This window comes from Coregonus clupeaformis, unplaced genomic scaffold (assembly GCF_020615455.1).
Source record: "Coregonus clupeaformis isolate EN_2021a unplaced genomic scaffold, ASM2061545v1 scaf0116, whole genome shotgun sequence".
Taxonomy (NCBI): domain Eukaryota; kingdom Metazoa; phylum Chordata; class Actinopteri; order Salmoniformes; family Salmonidae; genus Coregonus; species Coregonus clupeaformis.
The window spans coordinates 641,647-658,696 of NW_025533571.1; the positions used below are offsets into that span (position 1 = coordinate 641,647).

General features: G+C 43.4%; 1 protein-coding gene across 2 annotated transcripts in view; it reads left to right on the forward strand.

Annotated features, from left to right (window-relative positions):
• The window catches only part of LOC121581395 (GTP-binding protein Rheb-like), a 37,132-nt gene extending 23,161 nt beyond the window's left edge, over positions 1-13,971 (forward strand). For both annotated transcript variants that reach the window (XM_041896902.2, XM_041896903.2), the window contains 3 exons: positions 10,408-10,455; positions 10,588-10,669; positions 13,469-13,971. In XM_041896902.2, the coding sequence (XP_041752836.1) occupies positions 10,408-10,455; positions 10,588-10,669; positions 13,469-13,561 (223 nt within the window). In that variant the 3' untranslated portion in view covers positions 13,562-13,971. The remainder of the gene's footprint in view (positions 1-10,407; positions 10,456-10,587; positions 10,670-13,468) is intronic.
• The last annotated feature ends 3,079 nt before the right edge of the window (positions 13,972-17,050 follow it).

Here is a 17,050-nt window from a genome sequence, read left to right on the forward strand (position 1 = left end):
CGTATATTAACCCTCTACTGTAACCTGACGTATATTAACCCTCTACTGTAACCTGACGTATATTAACCTCCTCTACTGTAACCTGACGTATATTAACCCTCTACTGTAACCTGACGTATATTAACCCCTCTACTGTAACCTGACGTATATTAACCCTCTACTGTAACCTGACGTATATTAACCCTCTACTGTAACCTGACGTATATTAACCCCTCTACTGTAACCTGACGTATATTAACCCTCTACTGTAACCTGACGTATATTAACCCTCCTCTACTGTAACCTGACGTATATTAACCCTCCTCTACTGTAACCTGACGTATATTAACCCTCTACTGTAACCTGACGTATATTAACCCTCTACTGTAACCTGACGTATATTAACCCTCCTCTACTGTAACCTGACGTATATTAACCCTCCTCTACTGTAACCTGACGTATATTAACCCTCTACTGTAACCTGACGTATATTAACCCTCTACTGTAACCTGACGTATATTAACCCTCTACTGTAACCTGACGTATATTAACCCTCTACTGTAACCTGACGTATATTAACCCTCTACTGTAACCTGACGTATATTACCCCTCTACTGTAACCTGACGTATATTAACCCTCCTCTACTGTAACCTGACGTATATTAACCCTCTACTGTAACCTGACGTATATTAACCCTCTACTGTAACCTGACGTATATTAACCCTCTACTGTAACCTGACGTATATTAACCCTCTACTGTAACCTGACGTATATTAACCCTCTACTGTAACCTGACGTATATTAACCCTCTACTGTAACCTGACGTATATTAACCCTCTACTGTAACCTGACGTATATTAACCCTCTACTGTAACCTGACGTATATTAACCCCTCTACTGTAACCTGACGTATATTAACCCTCTACTGTAACCTGACGTATATTAACCCTCCTCTACTGTAACCTGACGTATATTAACCCTCTACTGTAACCTGACGTATATTAACCCCTCTACTGTAACCTGACGTATATTAACCCTCTACTGTAACCTGACGTATATTAACCCCTCTACTGTAACCTGACGTATATTAACCCTCTACTGTAACCTGACGTATATTAACCCCCTCTACTGTAACCTGACGTATATTAACCCTCTACTGTAACCTGACGTATATTAACCCTCTACTGTAACCTGACGTATATTAACCCTCTACTGTAACCTGACGTATATTAACCCTCTACTGTAACCTGACGTATATTAACCCTCCTCTACTGTAACCTGACGTATATTAACCCTCTACTGTAACCTGACGTATATTAACCCTCTACTGTAACCTGACGTATATTAACCCTCTACTGTAACCTGACGTATATTAACCCTCCTCTACTGTAACCTGACGTATATTAACCCTCTACTGTAACCTGACGTATATTAACCCTCTACTGTAACCTGACGTATATTAACCCTCTACTGTAACCTGACGTATATTAACCCTCTACTGTAACCTGACGTATATTAACCCTCTACTGTAACCTGACGTATATTAACCCTCTACTGTAACCTGACGTATATTAACCCTCCTCTACTGTAACCTGACGTATATTAACCCTCCTCTACTGTAACCTGACGTATATTAACCCTCTACTGTAACCTGACGTATATTAACCCTCTACTGTAACCTGACGTATATTAACCCCCCTCTACTGTAACCTGACGTATATTAACCCTCCTCTACTGTAACCTGACGTATATTAACCCTCTACTGTAACCTGACGTATATTAACCCTCTACTGTAACCTGACGTATATTAACTCCTCTACTGTAACCTGACGTATATTAACCCTCTACTGTAACCTGACGTATATTAACCTCCTCTACTGTAACCTGACGTATATTAACCCTCTACTGTAACCTGACGTATATTAACCCTCTACTGTAACCTGACGTATATTAACCCTCCTCTACTGTAACCTGACGTATATTAACCCTCTACTGTAACCTGACGTATATTAACCCTCTACTGTAACCTGACGTATATTAACCCTCTACTGTAACCTGACGTATATTAACCCTCTACTGTAACCTGACGTATATTAACCCTCTACTGTAACCTGACGTATATTAACCCTCTACTGTAACCTGACGTATATTAACCCCTCTACTGTAACCTGACGTATATTAACCCCTCTACTGTAACCTGACGTATATTAACCCTCTACTGTAACCTGACGTATATTAACCCTCTACTGTAACCTGACGTATATTAACCCTCTACTGTAACCTGACGTATATTAACCCTCTACTGTAACCTGACGTATATTAACCCTCTACTGTAACCTGACGTATATTAACCCTCCTCTACTGTAACCTGACGTATATTAACCCTCTACTGTAACCTGACGTATATTAACCCTCTACTGTAACCTGACGTATATTAACCCTCTACTGTAACCTGACGTATATTAACCCTCTACTGTAACCTGACGTATATTAACCCTCTACTGTAACCTGACGTATATTAACCCTCTACTGTAACCTGACGTATATTAACCCTCTACTGTAACCTGACGTATATTAACCCCTCTACTGTAACCTGACGTATATTAACCCTCTACTGTAACCTGACGTATATTAACCCTCTACTGTAACCTGACGTATATTAACCCTCTACTGTAACCTGACGTATATTAACCCTCTACTGTAACCTGACGTATATTAACCCTCTACTGTAACCTGACGTATATTAACCCTCTACTGTAACCTGACGTATATTAACCCTCTACTGTAACCTGACGTATATTAACCCTCTACTGTAACCTGACGTATATTAACCCTCCTCTACTGTAACCTGACGTATATTAACCCTCCTCTACTGTAACCTGACGTATATTAACCCCTCTACTGTAACCTGACGTATATTAACCCTCTACTGTAACCTGACGTATATTAACCCTCTACTGTAACCTGACGTATATTAACCCTCTACTGTAACCTGACGTATATTAACCCTCCTCTACTGTAACCTGACGTATATTAACCCTCTACTGTAACCTGACGTATATTAACCCTCTACTGTAACCTGACGTATATTAACCCTCTACTGTAACCTGACGTATATTAACCCTCTACTGTAACCTGACGTATATTAACCCCCTCTACTGTAACCTGACGTATATTAACCCTCTACTGTAACCTGACGTATATTAACCCTCCTCTACTGTAACCTGACGTATATTAACCCTCTACTGTAACCTGACGTATATTAACCCTCTACTGTAACCTGACGTATATTAACCCTCTACTGTAACCTGACGTATATTAACCCTCCTCTACTGTAACCTGACGTATATTAACCTCCTCTACTGTAACCTGACGTATATTAACCCTCTACTGTAACCTGACGTATATTAACCCTCCTCTACTGTAACCTGACGTATATTAACCCTCTACTGTAACCTGACGTATATTAACCTCCTCTACTGTAACCTGACGTATATTAACCCTCTACTGTAACCTGACGTATATTAACCCTCTACTGTAACCTGACGTATATTAACCCCTCTACTGTAACCTGACGTATATTAACCCTCCTCTACTGTAACCTGACGTATATTAACCCTCTACTGTAACCTGACGTATATTAACCCCCTCTACTGTAACCTGACGTATATTAACCCTCTACTGTAACCTGACGTATATTAACCCTCCTCTACTGTAACCTGACGTATATTAACCCTCTACTGTAACCTGACGTATATTAACCCTCTACTGTAACCTGACGTATATTAACCCTCTACTGTAACCTGACGTATATTAACCCTCTACTGTAACCTGACGTATATTAACCCTCCTCTACTGTAACCTGACGTATATTAACCCTCTACTGTAACCTGACGTATATTAACCCTCCTCTACTGTAACCTGACGTATATTAACCCTCTACTGTAACCTGACGTATATTAACCCTCTACTGTAACCTGACGTATATTAACCCTCTACTGTAACCTGACGTATATTAACCCTCTACTGTAACCTGACGTATATTAACCCTCTACTGTAACCTGACGTATATTAACCCTCCTCTACTGTAACCTGACGTATATTAACCCTCTACTGTAACCTGACGTATATTAACCCTCCTCTACTGTAACCTGACGTATATTAACCCTCTACTGTAACCTGACGTATATTAACTCCTCTACTGTAACCTGACGTATATTAACCCTCTACTGTAACCTGACGTATATTAACCCTCCTCTACTGTAACCTGACGTATATTAACTCCTCTACTGTAACCTGACGTATATTAACCCTCTACTGTAACCTGACGTATATTAACCCTCTACTGTAACCTGACGTATATTAACCTCCTCTACTGTAACCTGACGTATATTAACCCTCTACTGTAACCTGACGTATATTAACCCCTCTACTGTAACCTGACGTATATTAACCCTCCTCTACTGTAACCTGACGTATATTAACCCTCTACTGTAACCTGACGTATATTAACCCTCTACTGTAACCTGACGTATATTAACCCTCTACTGTAACCTGACGTATATTAACCCTCTACTGTAACCTGACGTATATTAACCCTCTACTGTAACCTGACGTATATTAACCCTCCTCTACTGTAACCTGACGTATATTAACCCTCTACTGTAACCTGACGTATATTAACCCTCTACTGTAACCTGACGTATATTAACCTCCTCTACTGTAACCTGACGTATATTAACCCTCCTCTACTGTAACCTGACGTATATTAACCCTCTACTGTAACCTGACGTATATTAACCCTCCTCTACTGTAACCTGACGTATATTAACCCTCCTCTACTGTAACCTGACGTATATTAACCCTCTACTGTAACCTGACGTATATTAACCCTCTACTGTAACCTGACGTATATTAACCCTCTACTGTAACCTGACGTATATTAACCCTCTACTGTAACCTGACGTATATTAACCCTCTACTGTAACCTGACGTATATTAACCCTCTACTGTAACCTGACGTATATTAACCCTCTACTGTAACCTGACGTATATTAACCCTCCTCTACTGTAACCTGACGTATATTAACCCTCTACTGTAACCTGACGTATATTAACCCTCTACTGTAACCTGACGTATATTAACCCCCTCTACTGTAACCTGACGTATATTAACCCTCTACTGTAACCTGACGTATATTAACCCTCTACTGTAACCTGACGTATATTAACTCCTCTACTGTAACCTGACGTATATTAACCCTCTACTGTAACCTGACGTATATTAACCCTCTACTGTAACCTGACGTATATTAACCCTCTACTGTAACCTGACGTATATTAACCCTCTACTGTAACCTGACGTATATTAACCCTCTACTGTAACCTGACGTATATTAACCCTCTACTGTAACCTGACGTATATTAACCCTCTACTGTAACCTGACGTATATTAACTCCTCTACTGTAACCTGACGTATATTAACCCTCTACTGTAACCTGACGTATATTAACCCCTCTACTGTAACCTGACGTATATTAACCCCTCTACTGTAACCTGACGTATATTAACCCTCCTCTACTGTAACCTGACGTATATTAACCCTCTACTGTAACCTGACGTATATTAACCCTCTACTGTAACCTGACGTATATTAACCCCCTCTACTGTAACCTGACGTATATTAACCCTCTACTGTAACCTGACGTATATTAACCCTCTACTGTAACCTGACGTATATTAACCCTCCTCTACTGTAACCTGACGTATATTAACCCTCTACTGTAACCTGACGTATATTAACCCTCTACTGTAACCTGACGTATATTAACCCTCTACTGTAACCTGACGTATATTAACCCTCTACTGTAACCTGACGTATATTAACCCTCTACTGTAACCTGACGTATATTAACCCTCCTCTACTGTAACCTGACGTATATTAACCTCCTCTACTGTAACCTGACGTATATTAACCCTCTACTGTAACCTGACGTATATTAACCCTCTACTGTAACCTGACGTATATTAACCCTCCTCTACTGTAACCTGACGTATATTAACCCTCTACTGTAACCTGACGTATATTAACCTCCTCTACTGTAACCTGACGTATATTAACCTCCTCTACTGTAACCTGACGTATATTAACCCTCTACTGTAACCTGACGTATATTAACCCTCCTCTACTGTAACCTGACGTATATTAACCCTCTACTGTAACCTGACGTATATTAACCCTCTACTGTAACCTGACGTATATTAACCCTCTACTGTAACCTGACGTATATTAACCCTCCTCTACTGTAACCTGACGTATATTAACCCTCTACTGTAACCTGACGTATATTAACCCTCTACTGTAACCTGACGTATATTAACCCTCTACTGTAACCTGACGTATATTAACCCCCTCTACTGTAACCTGACGTATATTAACCCTCTACTGTAACCTGACGTATATTAACCCCTCTACTGTAACCTGACGTATATTAACCCTCCTCTACTGTAACCTGACGTATATTAACCCTCTACTGTAACCTGACGTATATTAACCCTCTACTGTAACCTGACGTATATTAACCCTCTACTGTAACCTGACGTATATTAACCCTCTACTGTAACCTGACGTATATTAACCCTCCTCTACTGTAACCTGACGTATATTAACCCTCTACTGTAACCTGACGTATATTAACCCTCTACTGTAACCTGACGTATATTAACCCTCTACTGTAACCTGACGTATATTAACCCCTCTACTGTAACCTGACGTATATTAACCCTCTACTGTAACCTGACGTATATTAACCCCTCTACTGTAACCTGACGTATATTAACCCTCTACTGTAACCTGACGTATATTAACCCTCTACTGTAACCTGACGTATATTAACCCTCTACTGTAACCTGACGTATATTAACCCTCTACTGTAACCTGACGTATATTAACCCCTCTACTGTAACCTGACGTATATTAACCCTCCTCTACTGTAACCTGACGTATATTAACCCTCTACTGTAACCTGACGTATATTAACCCTCCTCTACTGTAACCTGACGTATATTAACCCTCTACTGTAACCTGACGTATATTAACCCTCTACTGTAACCTGACGTATATTAACCCTCTACTGTAACCTGACGTATATTAACCCTCCTCTACTGTAACCTGACGTATATTAACCCTCTACTGTAACCTGACGTATATTAACCCTCTACTGTAACCTGACGTATATTAACCCTCTACTGTAACCTGACGTATATTAACCCTCCTCTACTGTAACCTGACGTATATTAACCCTCTACTGTAACCTGACGTATATTAACCCCTCTACTGTAACCTGACGTATATTAACCCTCTACTGTAACCTGACGTATATTAACCCTCCTCTACTGTAACCTGACGTATATTAACCCTCTACTGTAACCTGACGTATATTAACCCTCTACTGTAACCTGACGTATATTAACCCTCTACTGTAACCTGACGTATATTAACCCTCCTCTACTGTAACCTGACGTATATTAACCCTCTACTGTAACCTGACGTATATTAACCCTCTACTGTAACCTGACGTATATTAACCCTCTACTGTAACCTGACGTATATTAACCCTCTACTGTAACCTGACGTATATTAACCCTCTACTGTAACCTGACGTATATTAACCCTCTACTGTAACCTGACGTATATTAACCCTCTACTGTAACCTGACGTATATTAACCCTCTACTGTAACCTGACGTATATTAACCCTCTACTGTAACCTGACGTATATTAACCCTCTACTGTAACCTGACGTATATTAACCCTCTACTGTAACCTGACGTATATTAACCCTCTACTGTAACCTGACGTATATTAACCCCTCTACTGTAACCTGACGTATATTAACCCTCTACTGTAACCTGACGTATATTAACCCTCTACTGTAACCTGACGTATATTAACCCTCTACTGTAACCTGACGTATATTAACCCTCTACTGTAACCTGACGTATATTAACCCTCTACTGTAACCTGACGTATATTAACCCTCTACTGTAACCTGACGTATATTAACCCTCTACTGTAACCTGACGTATATTAACCCTCTCTACTGTAACCTGACGTATATTAACCCTCTACTGTAACCTGACGTATATTAACCCTCTACTGTAACCTGACGTATATTAACCCTCTACTGTAACCTGACGTATATTAACCCTCTACTGTAACCTGACGTATATTAACTCCTCTACTGTAACCTGACGTATATTAACCCTCTACTGTAACCTGACGTATATTAACCCTCTACTGTAACCTGACGTATATTAACCCTCTACTGTAACCTGACGTATATTAACCCTCTACTGTAACCTGACGTATATTAACCCTCTACTGTAACCTGACGTATATTAACCCTCTACTGTAACCTGACGTATATTAACCCTCTACTGTAACCTGACGTATATTAACCCTCTACTGTAACCTGACGTATATTAACCCTCTACTGTAACCTGACGTATATTAACCCTCTACTGTAACCTGACGTATATTAACCCTCCTCTACTGTAACCTGACGTATATTAACCCTCTACTGTAACCTGACGTATATTAACCCTCCTCTACTGTAACCTGACGTATATTAACCCTCCTCTACTGTAACCTGACGTATATTAACCCTCTACTGTAACCTGACGTATATTAACCTCCTCTACTGTAACCTGACGTATATTAACCCTCTTCTCTGTAACCTGACGTATATTAACCCTCTACTGTAACCTGACGTATATTAACCCTCTACTGTAACCTGACGTATATTAACCCTCTACTGTAACCTGACGTATATTAACCCTCTACTGTAACCTGACGTATATTAACCCCTCTACTGTAACCTGACGTATATTAACCCTCTACTGTAACCTGACGTATATTAACCCTCTACTGTAACCTGACGTATATTAACCCTCTACTGTAACCTGACGTATATTAACCCTCTACTGTAACCTGACGTATATTAACCCTCTACTGTAACCTGACGTATATTAACCCTCTACTGTAACCTGACGTATATTAACCCTCTACTGTAACCTGACGTATATTAACCCCCTCTACTGTAACCTGACGTATATTAACCCTCTACTGTAACCTGACGTATATTAACCCTCTACTGTAACCTGACGTATATTAACCCTCCTCTACTGTAACCTGACGTATATTAACTCCTCTACTGTAACCTGACGTATATTAACCCTCTACTGTAACCTGACGTATATTAACCCCCTCTACTGTAACCTGACGTATATTAACCCTCTACTGTAACCTGACGTATATTAACCCTCTACTGTAACCTGACGTATATAACCCCTCTACTGTAACCTGACGTATATTAACTCCTCTACTGTAACCTGACGTATATTAACCCTCTACTGTAACCTGACGTATATTAACCCTCTACTGTAACCTGACGTATATTAACCCTCTACTGTAACCTGACGTATATTAACCCCTCTACTGTAACCTGACGTATATTAACCCTCTACTGTAACCTGACGTATATTAACCCCCTCTACTGTAACCTGACGTATATTAACCCTCTACTGTAACCTGACGTATATTAACCCTCTACTGTAACCTGACGTATATTAACCCCCTCTACTGTAACCTGACGTATATTAACCCTCTACTGTAACCTGACGTATATTAACCCTCTACTGTAACCTGACGTATATTAACCCCTCTACTGTAACCTGACGTATATTAACCCTCTACTGTAACCTGACGTATATTAACCCCTCTACTGTAACCTGACGTATATTAACCCTCTACTGTAACCTGACGTATATTAACCCTCTACTGTAACCTGACGTATATTAACCCTCTACTGTAACCTGACGTATATTAACCCTCCTCTACTGTAACCTGACGTATATTAACCCTCTACTGTAACCTGACGTATATTAACCCTCCTCTACTGTAACCTGACGTATATTAACCCTCTACTGTAACCTGACGTATATTAACCCTCTACTGTAACCTGACGTATATTAACCCTCTACTGTAACCTGACGTATATTAACCCTCTACTGTAACCTGACGTATATTCCCCCTCTACTGTAACCTGACGTATATTAACCCTCTACTGTAACCTGACGTATATTAACCCTCTACTGTAACCTGACGTATATTAACCCTCTACTGTAACCTGACGTATATTAACCCTCTACTGTAACCTGACGTATATTAACCCTCTACTGTAACCTGACGTATATTAACCCCTCTACTGTAACCTGACGTATATTAACCCTCTACTGTAACCTGACGTATATTAACCCTCCTCTACTGTAACCTGACGTATATTAACCCTCTACTGTAACCTGACTGTCTCTATGTAATTGTTGGAATATGGGATACATTTAATACAACATGTGTTTCTCTACAGAGTACCTATTATATTAGTGGGGAATAAGAATGACCTGCACATGGAACGGTATGTCACACACACACACACGCACACGCACACGCACGCACGCACGCACGCACGCACACACACACACACACACACGCACACACACTCACACACTGTGGTGTCAGATTGGTGTGATGTTTCTTTGTGTCCCAGGGTGATCAGCTGTGAGGAAGGGAAGGCACTAGCAGACTCCTGGAACGCTGCCTTCATGGAATCCTCAGCTAAAGAGAACCAGGTGAAAACAACTAAAGGCCGATGGACACTATCCGATCCACAGGCCCCCGATCAGCTTGTAGACACTAGCCCGATCCACAGGCCCCCGATCAGCTTGTAGACACTGCCCGAACCACAGGCCCCCGATCAGCTTGTAGACACTGCCCGATCCACAGGCCCCCGATCAGCTCCCGACGCATTTGACCAAATCGTAGTAAATCGGATCAAACCCAGAGTAAGACGTGAAGTGTAAGCACGTACCACATTTGCAATTGATGATCCCGGCACTCTACTTACGGCATTCTGATCATTTTCAAACATGTTGAATATATTCGATTCAAATCTGCCATTATCGCTAAGTGTTAGCATTGCTCAGAGCAGACACGAGGCATGTCCCACCATCTGCCAATCAGCTACTCAGAACTATAAAGGTTCTCTTCAACTACCTCACAGGTTCATCACTCTCACACACACACACACACACACACACACACACACACACACACACACACACACACACACACACACACACACACACACACACACACACACACACACACACACACACACACACACACACTCGCACACACACACACACACACACACACACACACACACACACACACACACACATACACACACACACAAACACACGCACACGCACGCACACGCACACACAAACACACACACAAACACACACACACACACACACACACACACACATACACAAGTCAAAGGAGCTGATCGTGGACTACAGGAAACGGAGGGCCGAGCACGCCCACACTCACATCGACAGGGCTGTTGGTGGAGTGGCCGAGCACGCCCACACTCACATCGACAGGGCTGTTGGTGGAGTGGCCGAGCACGCCCACACTCACATCGACAGGGCTGTTGGTGGAGTGGCCGAGCACGCCCACACTCACATCGACAGGGCTGTTGGTGGAGTGGCCGAGCACGCCCACACTCACATCGACAGGGCTGTTGGTGGAGTGGCCGAGCACGCCCACACTCACATCGACAGGGCTGTTGGTGGAGTGGCCGAGCACGCCCACACTCACATCGACAGGGCTGTTGGTGGAGTGGCCGAGCACGCCCACACTCACATCGACAGGGCTGTTGGTGGAGTGGCCGAGCACGCCCACACTCACATCGACAGGGCTGTTGGTGGAGTGGGTCGAGAGCTTTGAATAACTTGGTGTCCACATCACATGGTCCTCTCACACCAGCACAGTAGTGAAGAAGACTCGACGTCGCCTCTTCACCCTCAGGAGGTTGAAAACATTTGGCATGGGCTCTCAGATCCTCACAGAGTTCTACAGCTGCACCATTGAGAGCATCCTGACTGGCTGCATCACCGCTTTGGATGGCAACTGCACCACCCTCGATCGCATGGCGCTGCAGGGGGGAGGTGTGGACAGCCCCAGTACATCACTGGGGACCGAGCTCCCTGCCATCCAGGACCTCCATACCAGGCGGTGTCAGAGGAAGGCCCGGGAAAATTGTGAAAGACCCCAGCCACCCTAGTCATAGACTGTTCTCTCTGCTACCGTATGGCAAGCGGTACCGGAACGCCAAGTCTAGGTCCAAAAGGCACCTGAACAGCTTCTACTCCCAAGCCATAAGACGGCTGAACAATTAATCAAATACTCAGACTACCTGCATGGACCCTTCTTTGCACTTTGCACTCTCTTATAGTGACTCTATGCACACTCACTGGACTCTACCCACACACTCACTGGACTCTACCCACACACTCACTGGACTCTACCCACACACACACACACACACACACACACATACTACACTGACACTCCAATACACACACACACACACACATACTACACTGACACTCCAATACACACACACACATACTACACTGACACTCCAATACACACACACACACACACACACACACACACACACACATACTACACTGACACTCCAATACACACACACACACACATACTACACTGACACTCCAATACACACACACACACACACACTACATACGCTCACACACACAAAACACACACACATGCATATTGACCACACACACACACACACACACACACTTTCACGCTCTCCACACATGCTTCTGCTACTCTGTTTATTATATATCCTGATTGCCTAGTCACTTTTACCCCTACCTACATGTACATATTACCTCAATGACCTGGACTAACCCGTACCCCCTCACATTGACTCGGTACCGGTACTCCTTGTATAGAGCCTCATTATTGTTATTTTGTTCTGTTACTTTTTTCTTACTTTTTAACTCTGCGTTGTTGGTTAAGTAAGGATTTCACTGTAAAGTCTACACCTGTTGTATTCGGCGCATGTGACAAATACAATTTCATTTGACACACACACACACACACACACACACACACACACACACACACACACACAAGCTAGATAGTCGGCCCTTATTGCTTACGTATGTTGGTGTTATACTTTAGCAGTAAGGCCCGAGGGGGTGTGGTATATGGCCAATATACCATGGCTAAGAGCTGTTCTTAAGCACGATGTCGACGCTGAGTGCCTGGACACAGCCCCTCAGCCGTGGTATATTGGCTATATATCACAAACCCCCGAGGTGCCTTATTGCTATTATAAACTGGTTATCAACGTAATTAGAGCAGTAACAATAAATGTTTTGTCATACTCGTGGTATACGGTCTGGTATACCATGGTTTTCAGCCAATCCGAATTCAGGGTTCGAACCACCCAGTTTATAATAGATATTAAAGTATTCTGTTCAGTTTTATACTGTTCTATTGGGCTATTCTATTCTTACTCCCCGTTATATTCCCCGTCTCAGACGGCAGTGGAGGTGTTCAAGAGGATGATCCTCGAGGCGGAGAAGCTGGAAGGCGGCGTCCAACCAGGGAAGACTTCCTGCTCAGTCATGTAGAGCTGCCAACCAATCAAAACACAGAATAGGACTGCACTGGGATATCCTGTTACTTGAAGGCTTCCTGCCAGTTCCAACGACTACTTCTCAACTGTCATCAGTTGTCTTCAACTGTCTTCAACTGTCAACTCACCAACTGTTTATTTACCAGTATTTCTGTTTCTGTATGTCTGTATTGTTTTTCTGTTTGTTTGTTATGAAAGGTTGAGTGACTGTTTTCTTTCATACTGTACATTTCCCACAATCCACCTCTCAACTGTTCTGGCCTCAGCCCTGATGCAAAACTGAGGCCCTGGTGAGAAATTACCACTAGCTCCTACCATCTAGACCAGAGAAACCCTCCTGTAGGTTTTAACTCCAGCCCTGTTCCTGGAGAGATACCCTCCTGTAGGTTTTAACTCCAGCCCTGTTCCTGGAGAGATACCCTCCTGTAGGTTTTAACTCCAGCCCTGTTCCTGGAGATACCCTCCTGTAGGTTTTAACACCAACCCTGTTCCTGGAGAGATACCCTCCTGTAGGTTTTAACTCCAACCCTGTTCCTGGAGAGATACCCTCCTGTAGGTTTTAACTCCAGCCCTGTTCCTGGAGAGATACCCTCCTGTAGGTTTTAACTCCAGCCCTGTTCCTGGAGAGATACCCTCCTGTAGGTTTTAACTCCAGCCCTGTTCCTGGAGAGATACCCTCCTGTAGGTTTTAACTCCAGCCCTGTTCCTGGAGAGAAACCCTCCTGTAGGTTTTAACTCCAACCCTGTTCCTGGAGAGAAACCCTCCTGTAGGTTTTAACTCCAGCCCTGTTCCTGGAGAGATACCCTCCTGTAGGTTTTAACTCCAGCCCTGTTCCTGGAGAGATACCCTCCTGTAGGTTTTAACACCAAACCGGTTCCTGGAGAGATACCCTCCTGTAGGTTTTAACTCCCAACCCTGTTCCTGGAGAGATACCATCCTGTAGATTTTCACTCCAACCCAAGCGTGAGTGACTGGTTTAAAGGAAACCTACAGGAGGGCAGCTGCTGCACAGGTGTCCGTTCTGGCCTCATGGTGGAAGGTGACGACGTAAGTTCGGAGATATTTTAATGTGATTTGATTTCACCTCTTCATATGAGACACGAAGACAAACATTTCCTTGTATTTAAATATATCTTTAGTTTTTGTTAGTTTATTTTTTTCATCAGTGATTGCTTTCTCCTCACACAGCTTTCCTCCATTGTTATTGTCACTCCACTGATTCTTACAGGAAATTCTTCAATAAACTTGGTGGAAAATCCCAATGTCCTTAAGTCAAACTTTCACTTAGAGCCCGACTCAATCAGATCCACTTAAGCCAACATCCTGATGTTTTGGTGTTGGAGGTGAAACTGGATGTTTCATGGATGGATGGCTGTTGGTACCAGTGGAGGCTGGTGGCTGGAGCTATAGGAGGACGGGCTCATTGTAATGACTAGAATGGAATAAATGGAACAGAGTCAAACACATCAAACATATGGAAACCACATGTTTGACTCTGTTCCATTAATTCCATTCCAGCCTTTACAATGAGCCCGTCCTCCTATAGCTCCTCCCTCCACTGGTACCAACAGCCATTGTCAGCCAATCCAGTAGGGGTTGGAAGCTATGACTGATGTTTTGGTGTTGGAGGTGAAACCGCGTGAAGAGCTGTCAAATTCACAAGCGTCTTATTAGCGTTATAACTAGCAGTACGTTTGAACCAGGACGCCTCACCACGCTAGCTTCATCCTTGTGTGGATGCTAGCAAGCTAGATAGTGCTCGGTATCAACAGCCAATCCAGCAGGGTCTGGAAAGCTATAGTGAGCTTTGATTGGTCGAGCGTCCATCGACGTCGCAGAGTATTAGCATAAAGTTCAGCTTTCACCCAACTTTGGTCCCGCCCCCCTGTTCATGTCCCTCGTCGCTTCTCTTCCATTGGAAATTAAATTTGTACATTTTAGTCATTTTGGCAGACGCTCTTATCCAGAGCGACTTACAGGAGCAATTAGGGTTAAGTGCCTTGCTCAAGGGCACATCGACAGAAATTTCACCTAGTCGGCTCGGGGATTAGAACCAGCGACCTTTCGGTTACTGGCACAACGCTCTTAACCACTAAGCTACCTGCTGCCCACTATATTTGAATGGCTTTCCGTAGTTTCATCGCCCACATCGTCTTCAGTTAACGGCCCGTTTACACTAGGAAGCGACATTGCACGGTGAAAGGTCGGAAGCCATTCACTTTCAATGGAAGGAAAGCGAGAGAAGCGGATTGGGCGGGGGACCGTTGAGCGACGTGAGCATGGGCGAGGGAGCTGAGCAGGGGGGCGGGACTAAAGCTGGGGAAAGCGGAACTTTATTCAGATCCTCCACGATATCGTGACGTGAGTGACCAATCGAAGCTCACCATAGCTTCCAACCCCTACTGGATTGGCTGACAATGGCTGTTGGTACCAGTGGAGGCTGGTGGGTGGTGCTATAGGAGGACGGGCTCATTGTAAAGGCTGGAATGGAATAGGTGGAACAGAGTCAAACACATGGAAACCACACGTTTGACTCTGTTCCATTAATTCCATTCCAGCCTTTACAAAGAGCCCGTCCTATAGCTCCTCCCACCAGCCTCCACTGGTTGAAACGTAGCCCTACCTAGCTTGCTTGCTAGCTTGTTAGCACCCACATGAGGGTCAGGCTAGCGTGGCTAGGTGAGTGCTGCTTGTAATATAAATCCTCTGTAGAGGCACTGTAAAGCGGACATTGCCGTTGTCTGCACCTAGTCTCATTAAGAGAAATCCCATGCAGCCTTGTTTACAAGTTGGAACACTGGAATATGAGATGTAATCTATACCTCCATTAGGGTGATAGAATTCCTCATTATTTTGTTGAACGATTTTCAATTAGAGCGTCATTATTTCTATATAGCCTACACTTTCTCCTTCTGAACATCTAACTTGAAGTGGGAGGGGTGTGGCTTTGAGTGGGAGGGGTGTGGCTTTGAGTGGGAGGGGTGTGGCTTTGAGTGGGACGGGTGTGGCTTTGAGTGGGACGGGTGTGGCTTTGAGTGGTAGGGGTGTGGCTTTGAGTGGGACGGGTGTGGCTTTGAGTGGGACGGGGTGTGGCTTTGAGTGGGACGGGTGTGGCTTCGTGACTATGACAAAGAGCAGCTGATCACCGATTTGACGGCTCCAACGCAGTTCCACCTCCGACACCTCCAAAACATCAGCTATGCGGGTGTCGTCTATCGCCGGTTAACGCTTGATCTGATTGAATCTAGGACTTAGTCTCCCATTGACATCAATGCATGACTCAGTGAAAATTGGACTTAAGTGGAAGTTAGGATTTGCGCTTTAGGCATTTCTTCTGATTCATGAGAGATGTTCCTCTGTCTCTCTAATACACAGCTCTTTCTTGTTCTACTTTATCTCCCCCATCGTTGTCAGTCGGATGTTATTTTTTCCTAGCTGTTATTGTCATCAGCCAAAAAATCTACATCCCATTTTCTAATGTTG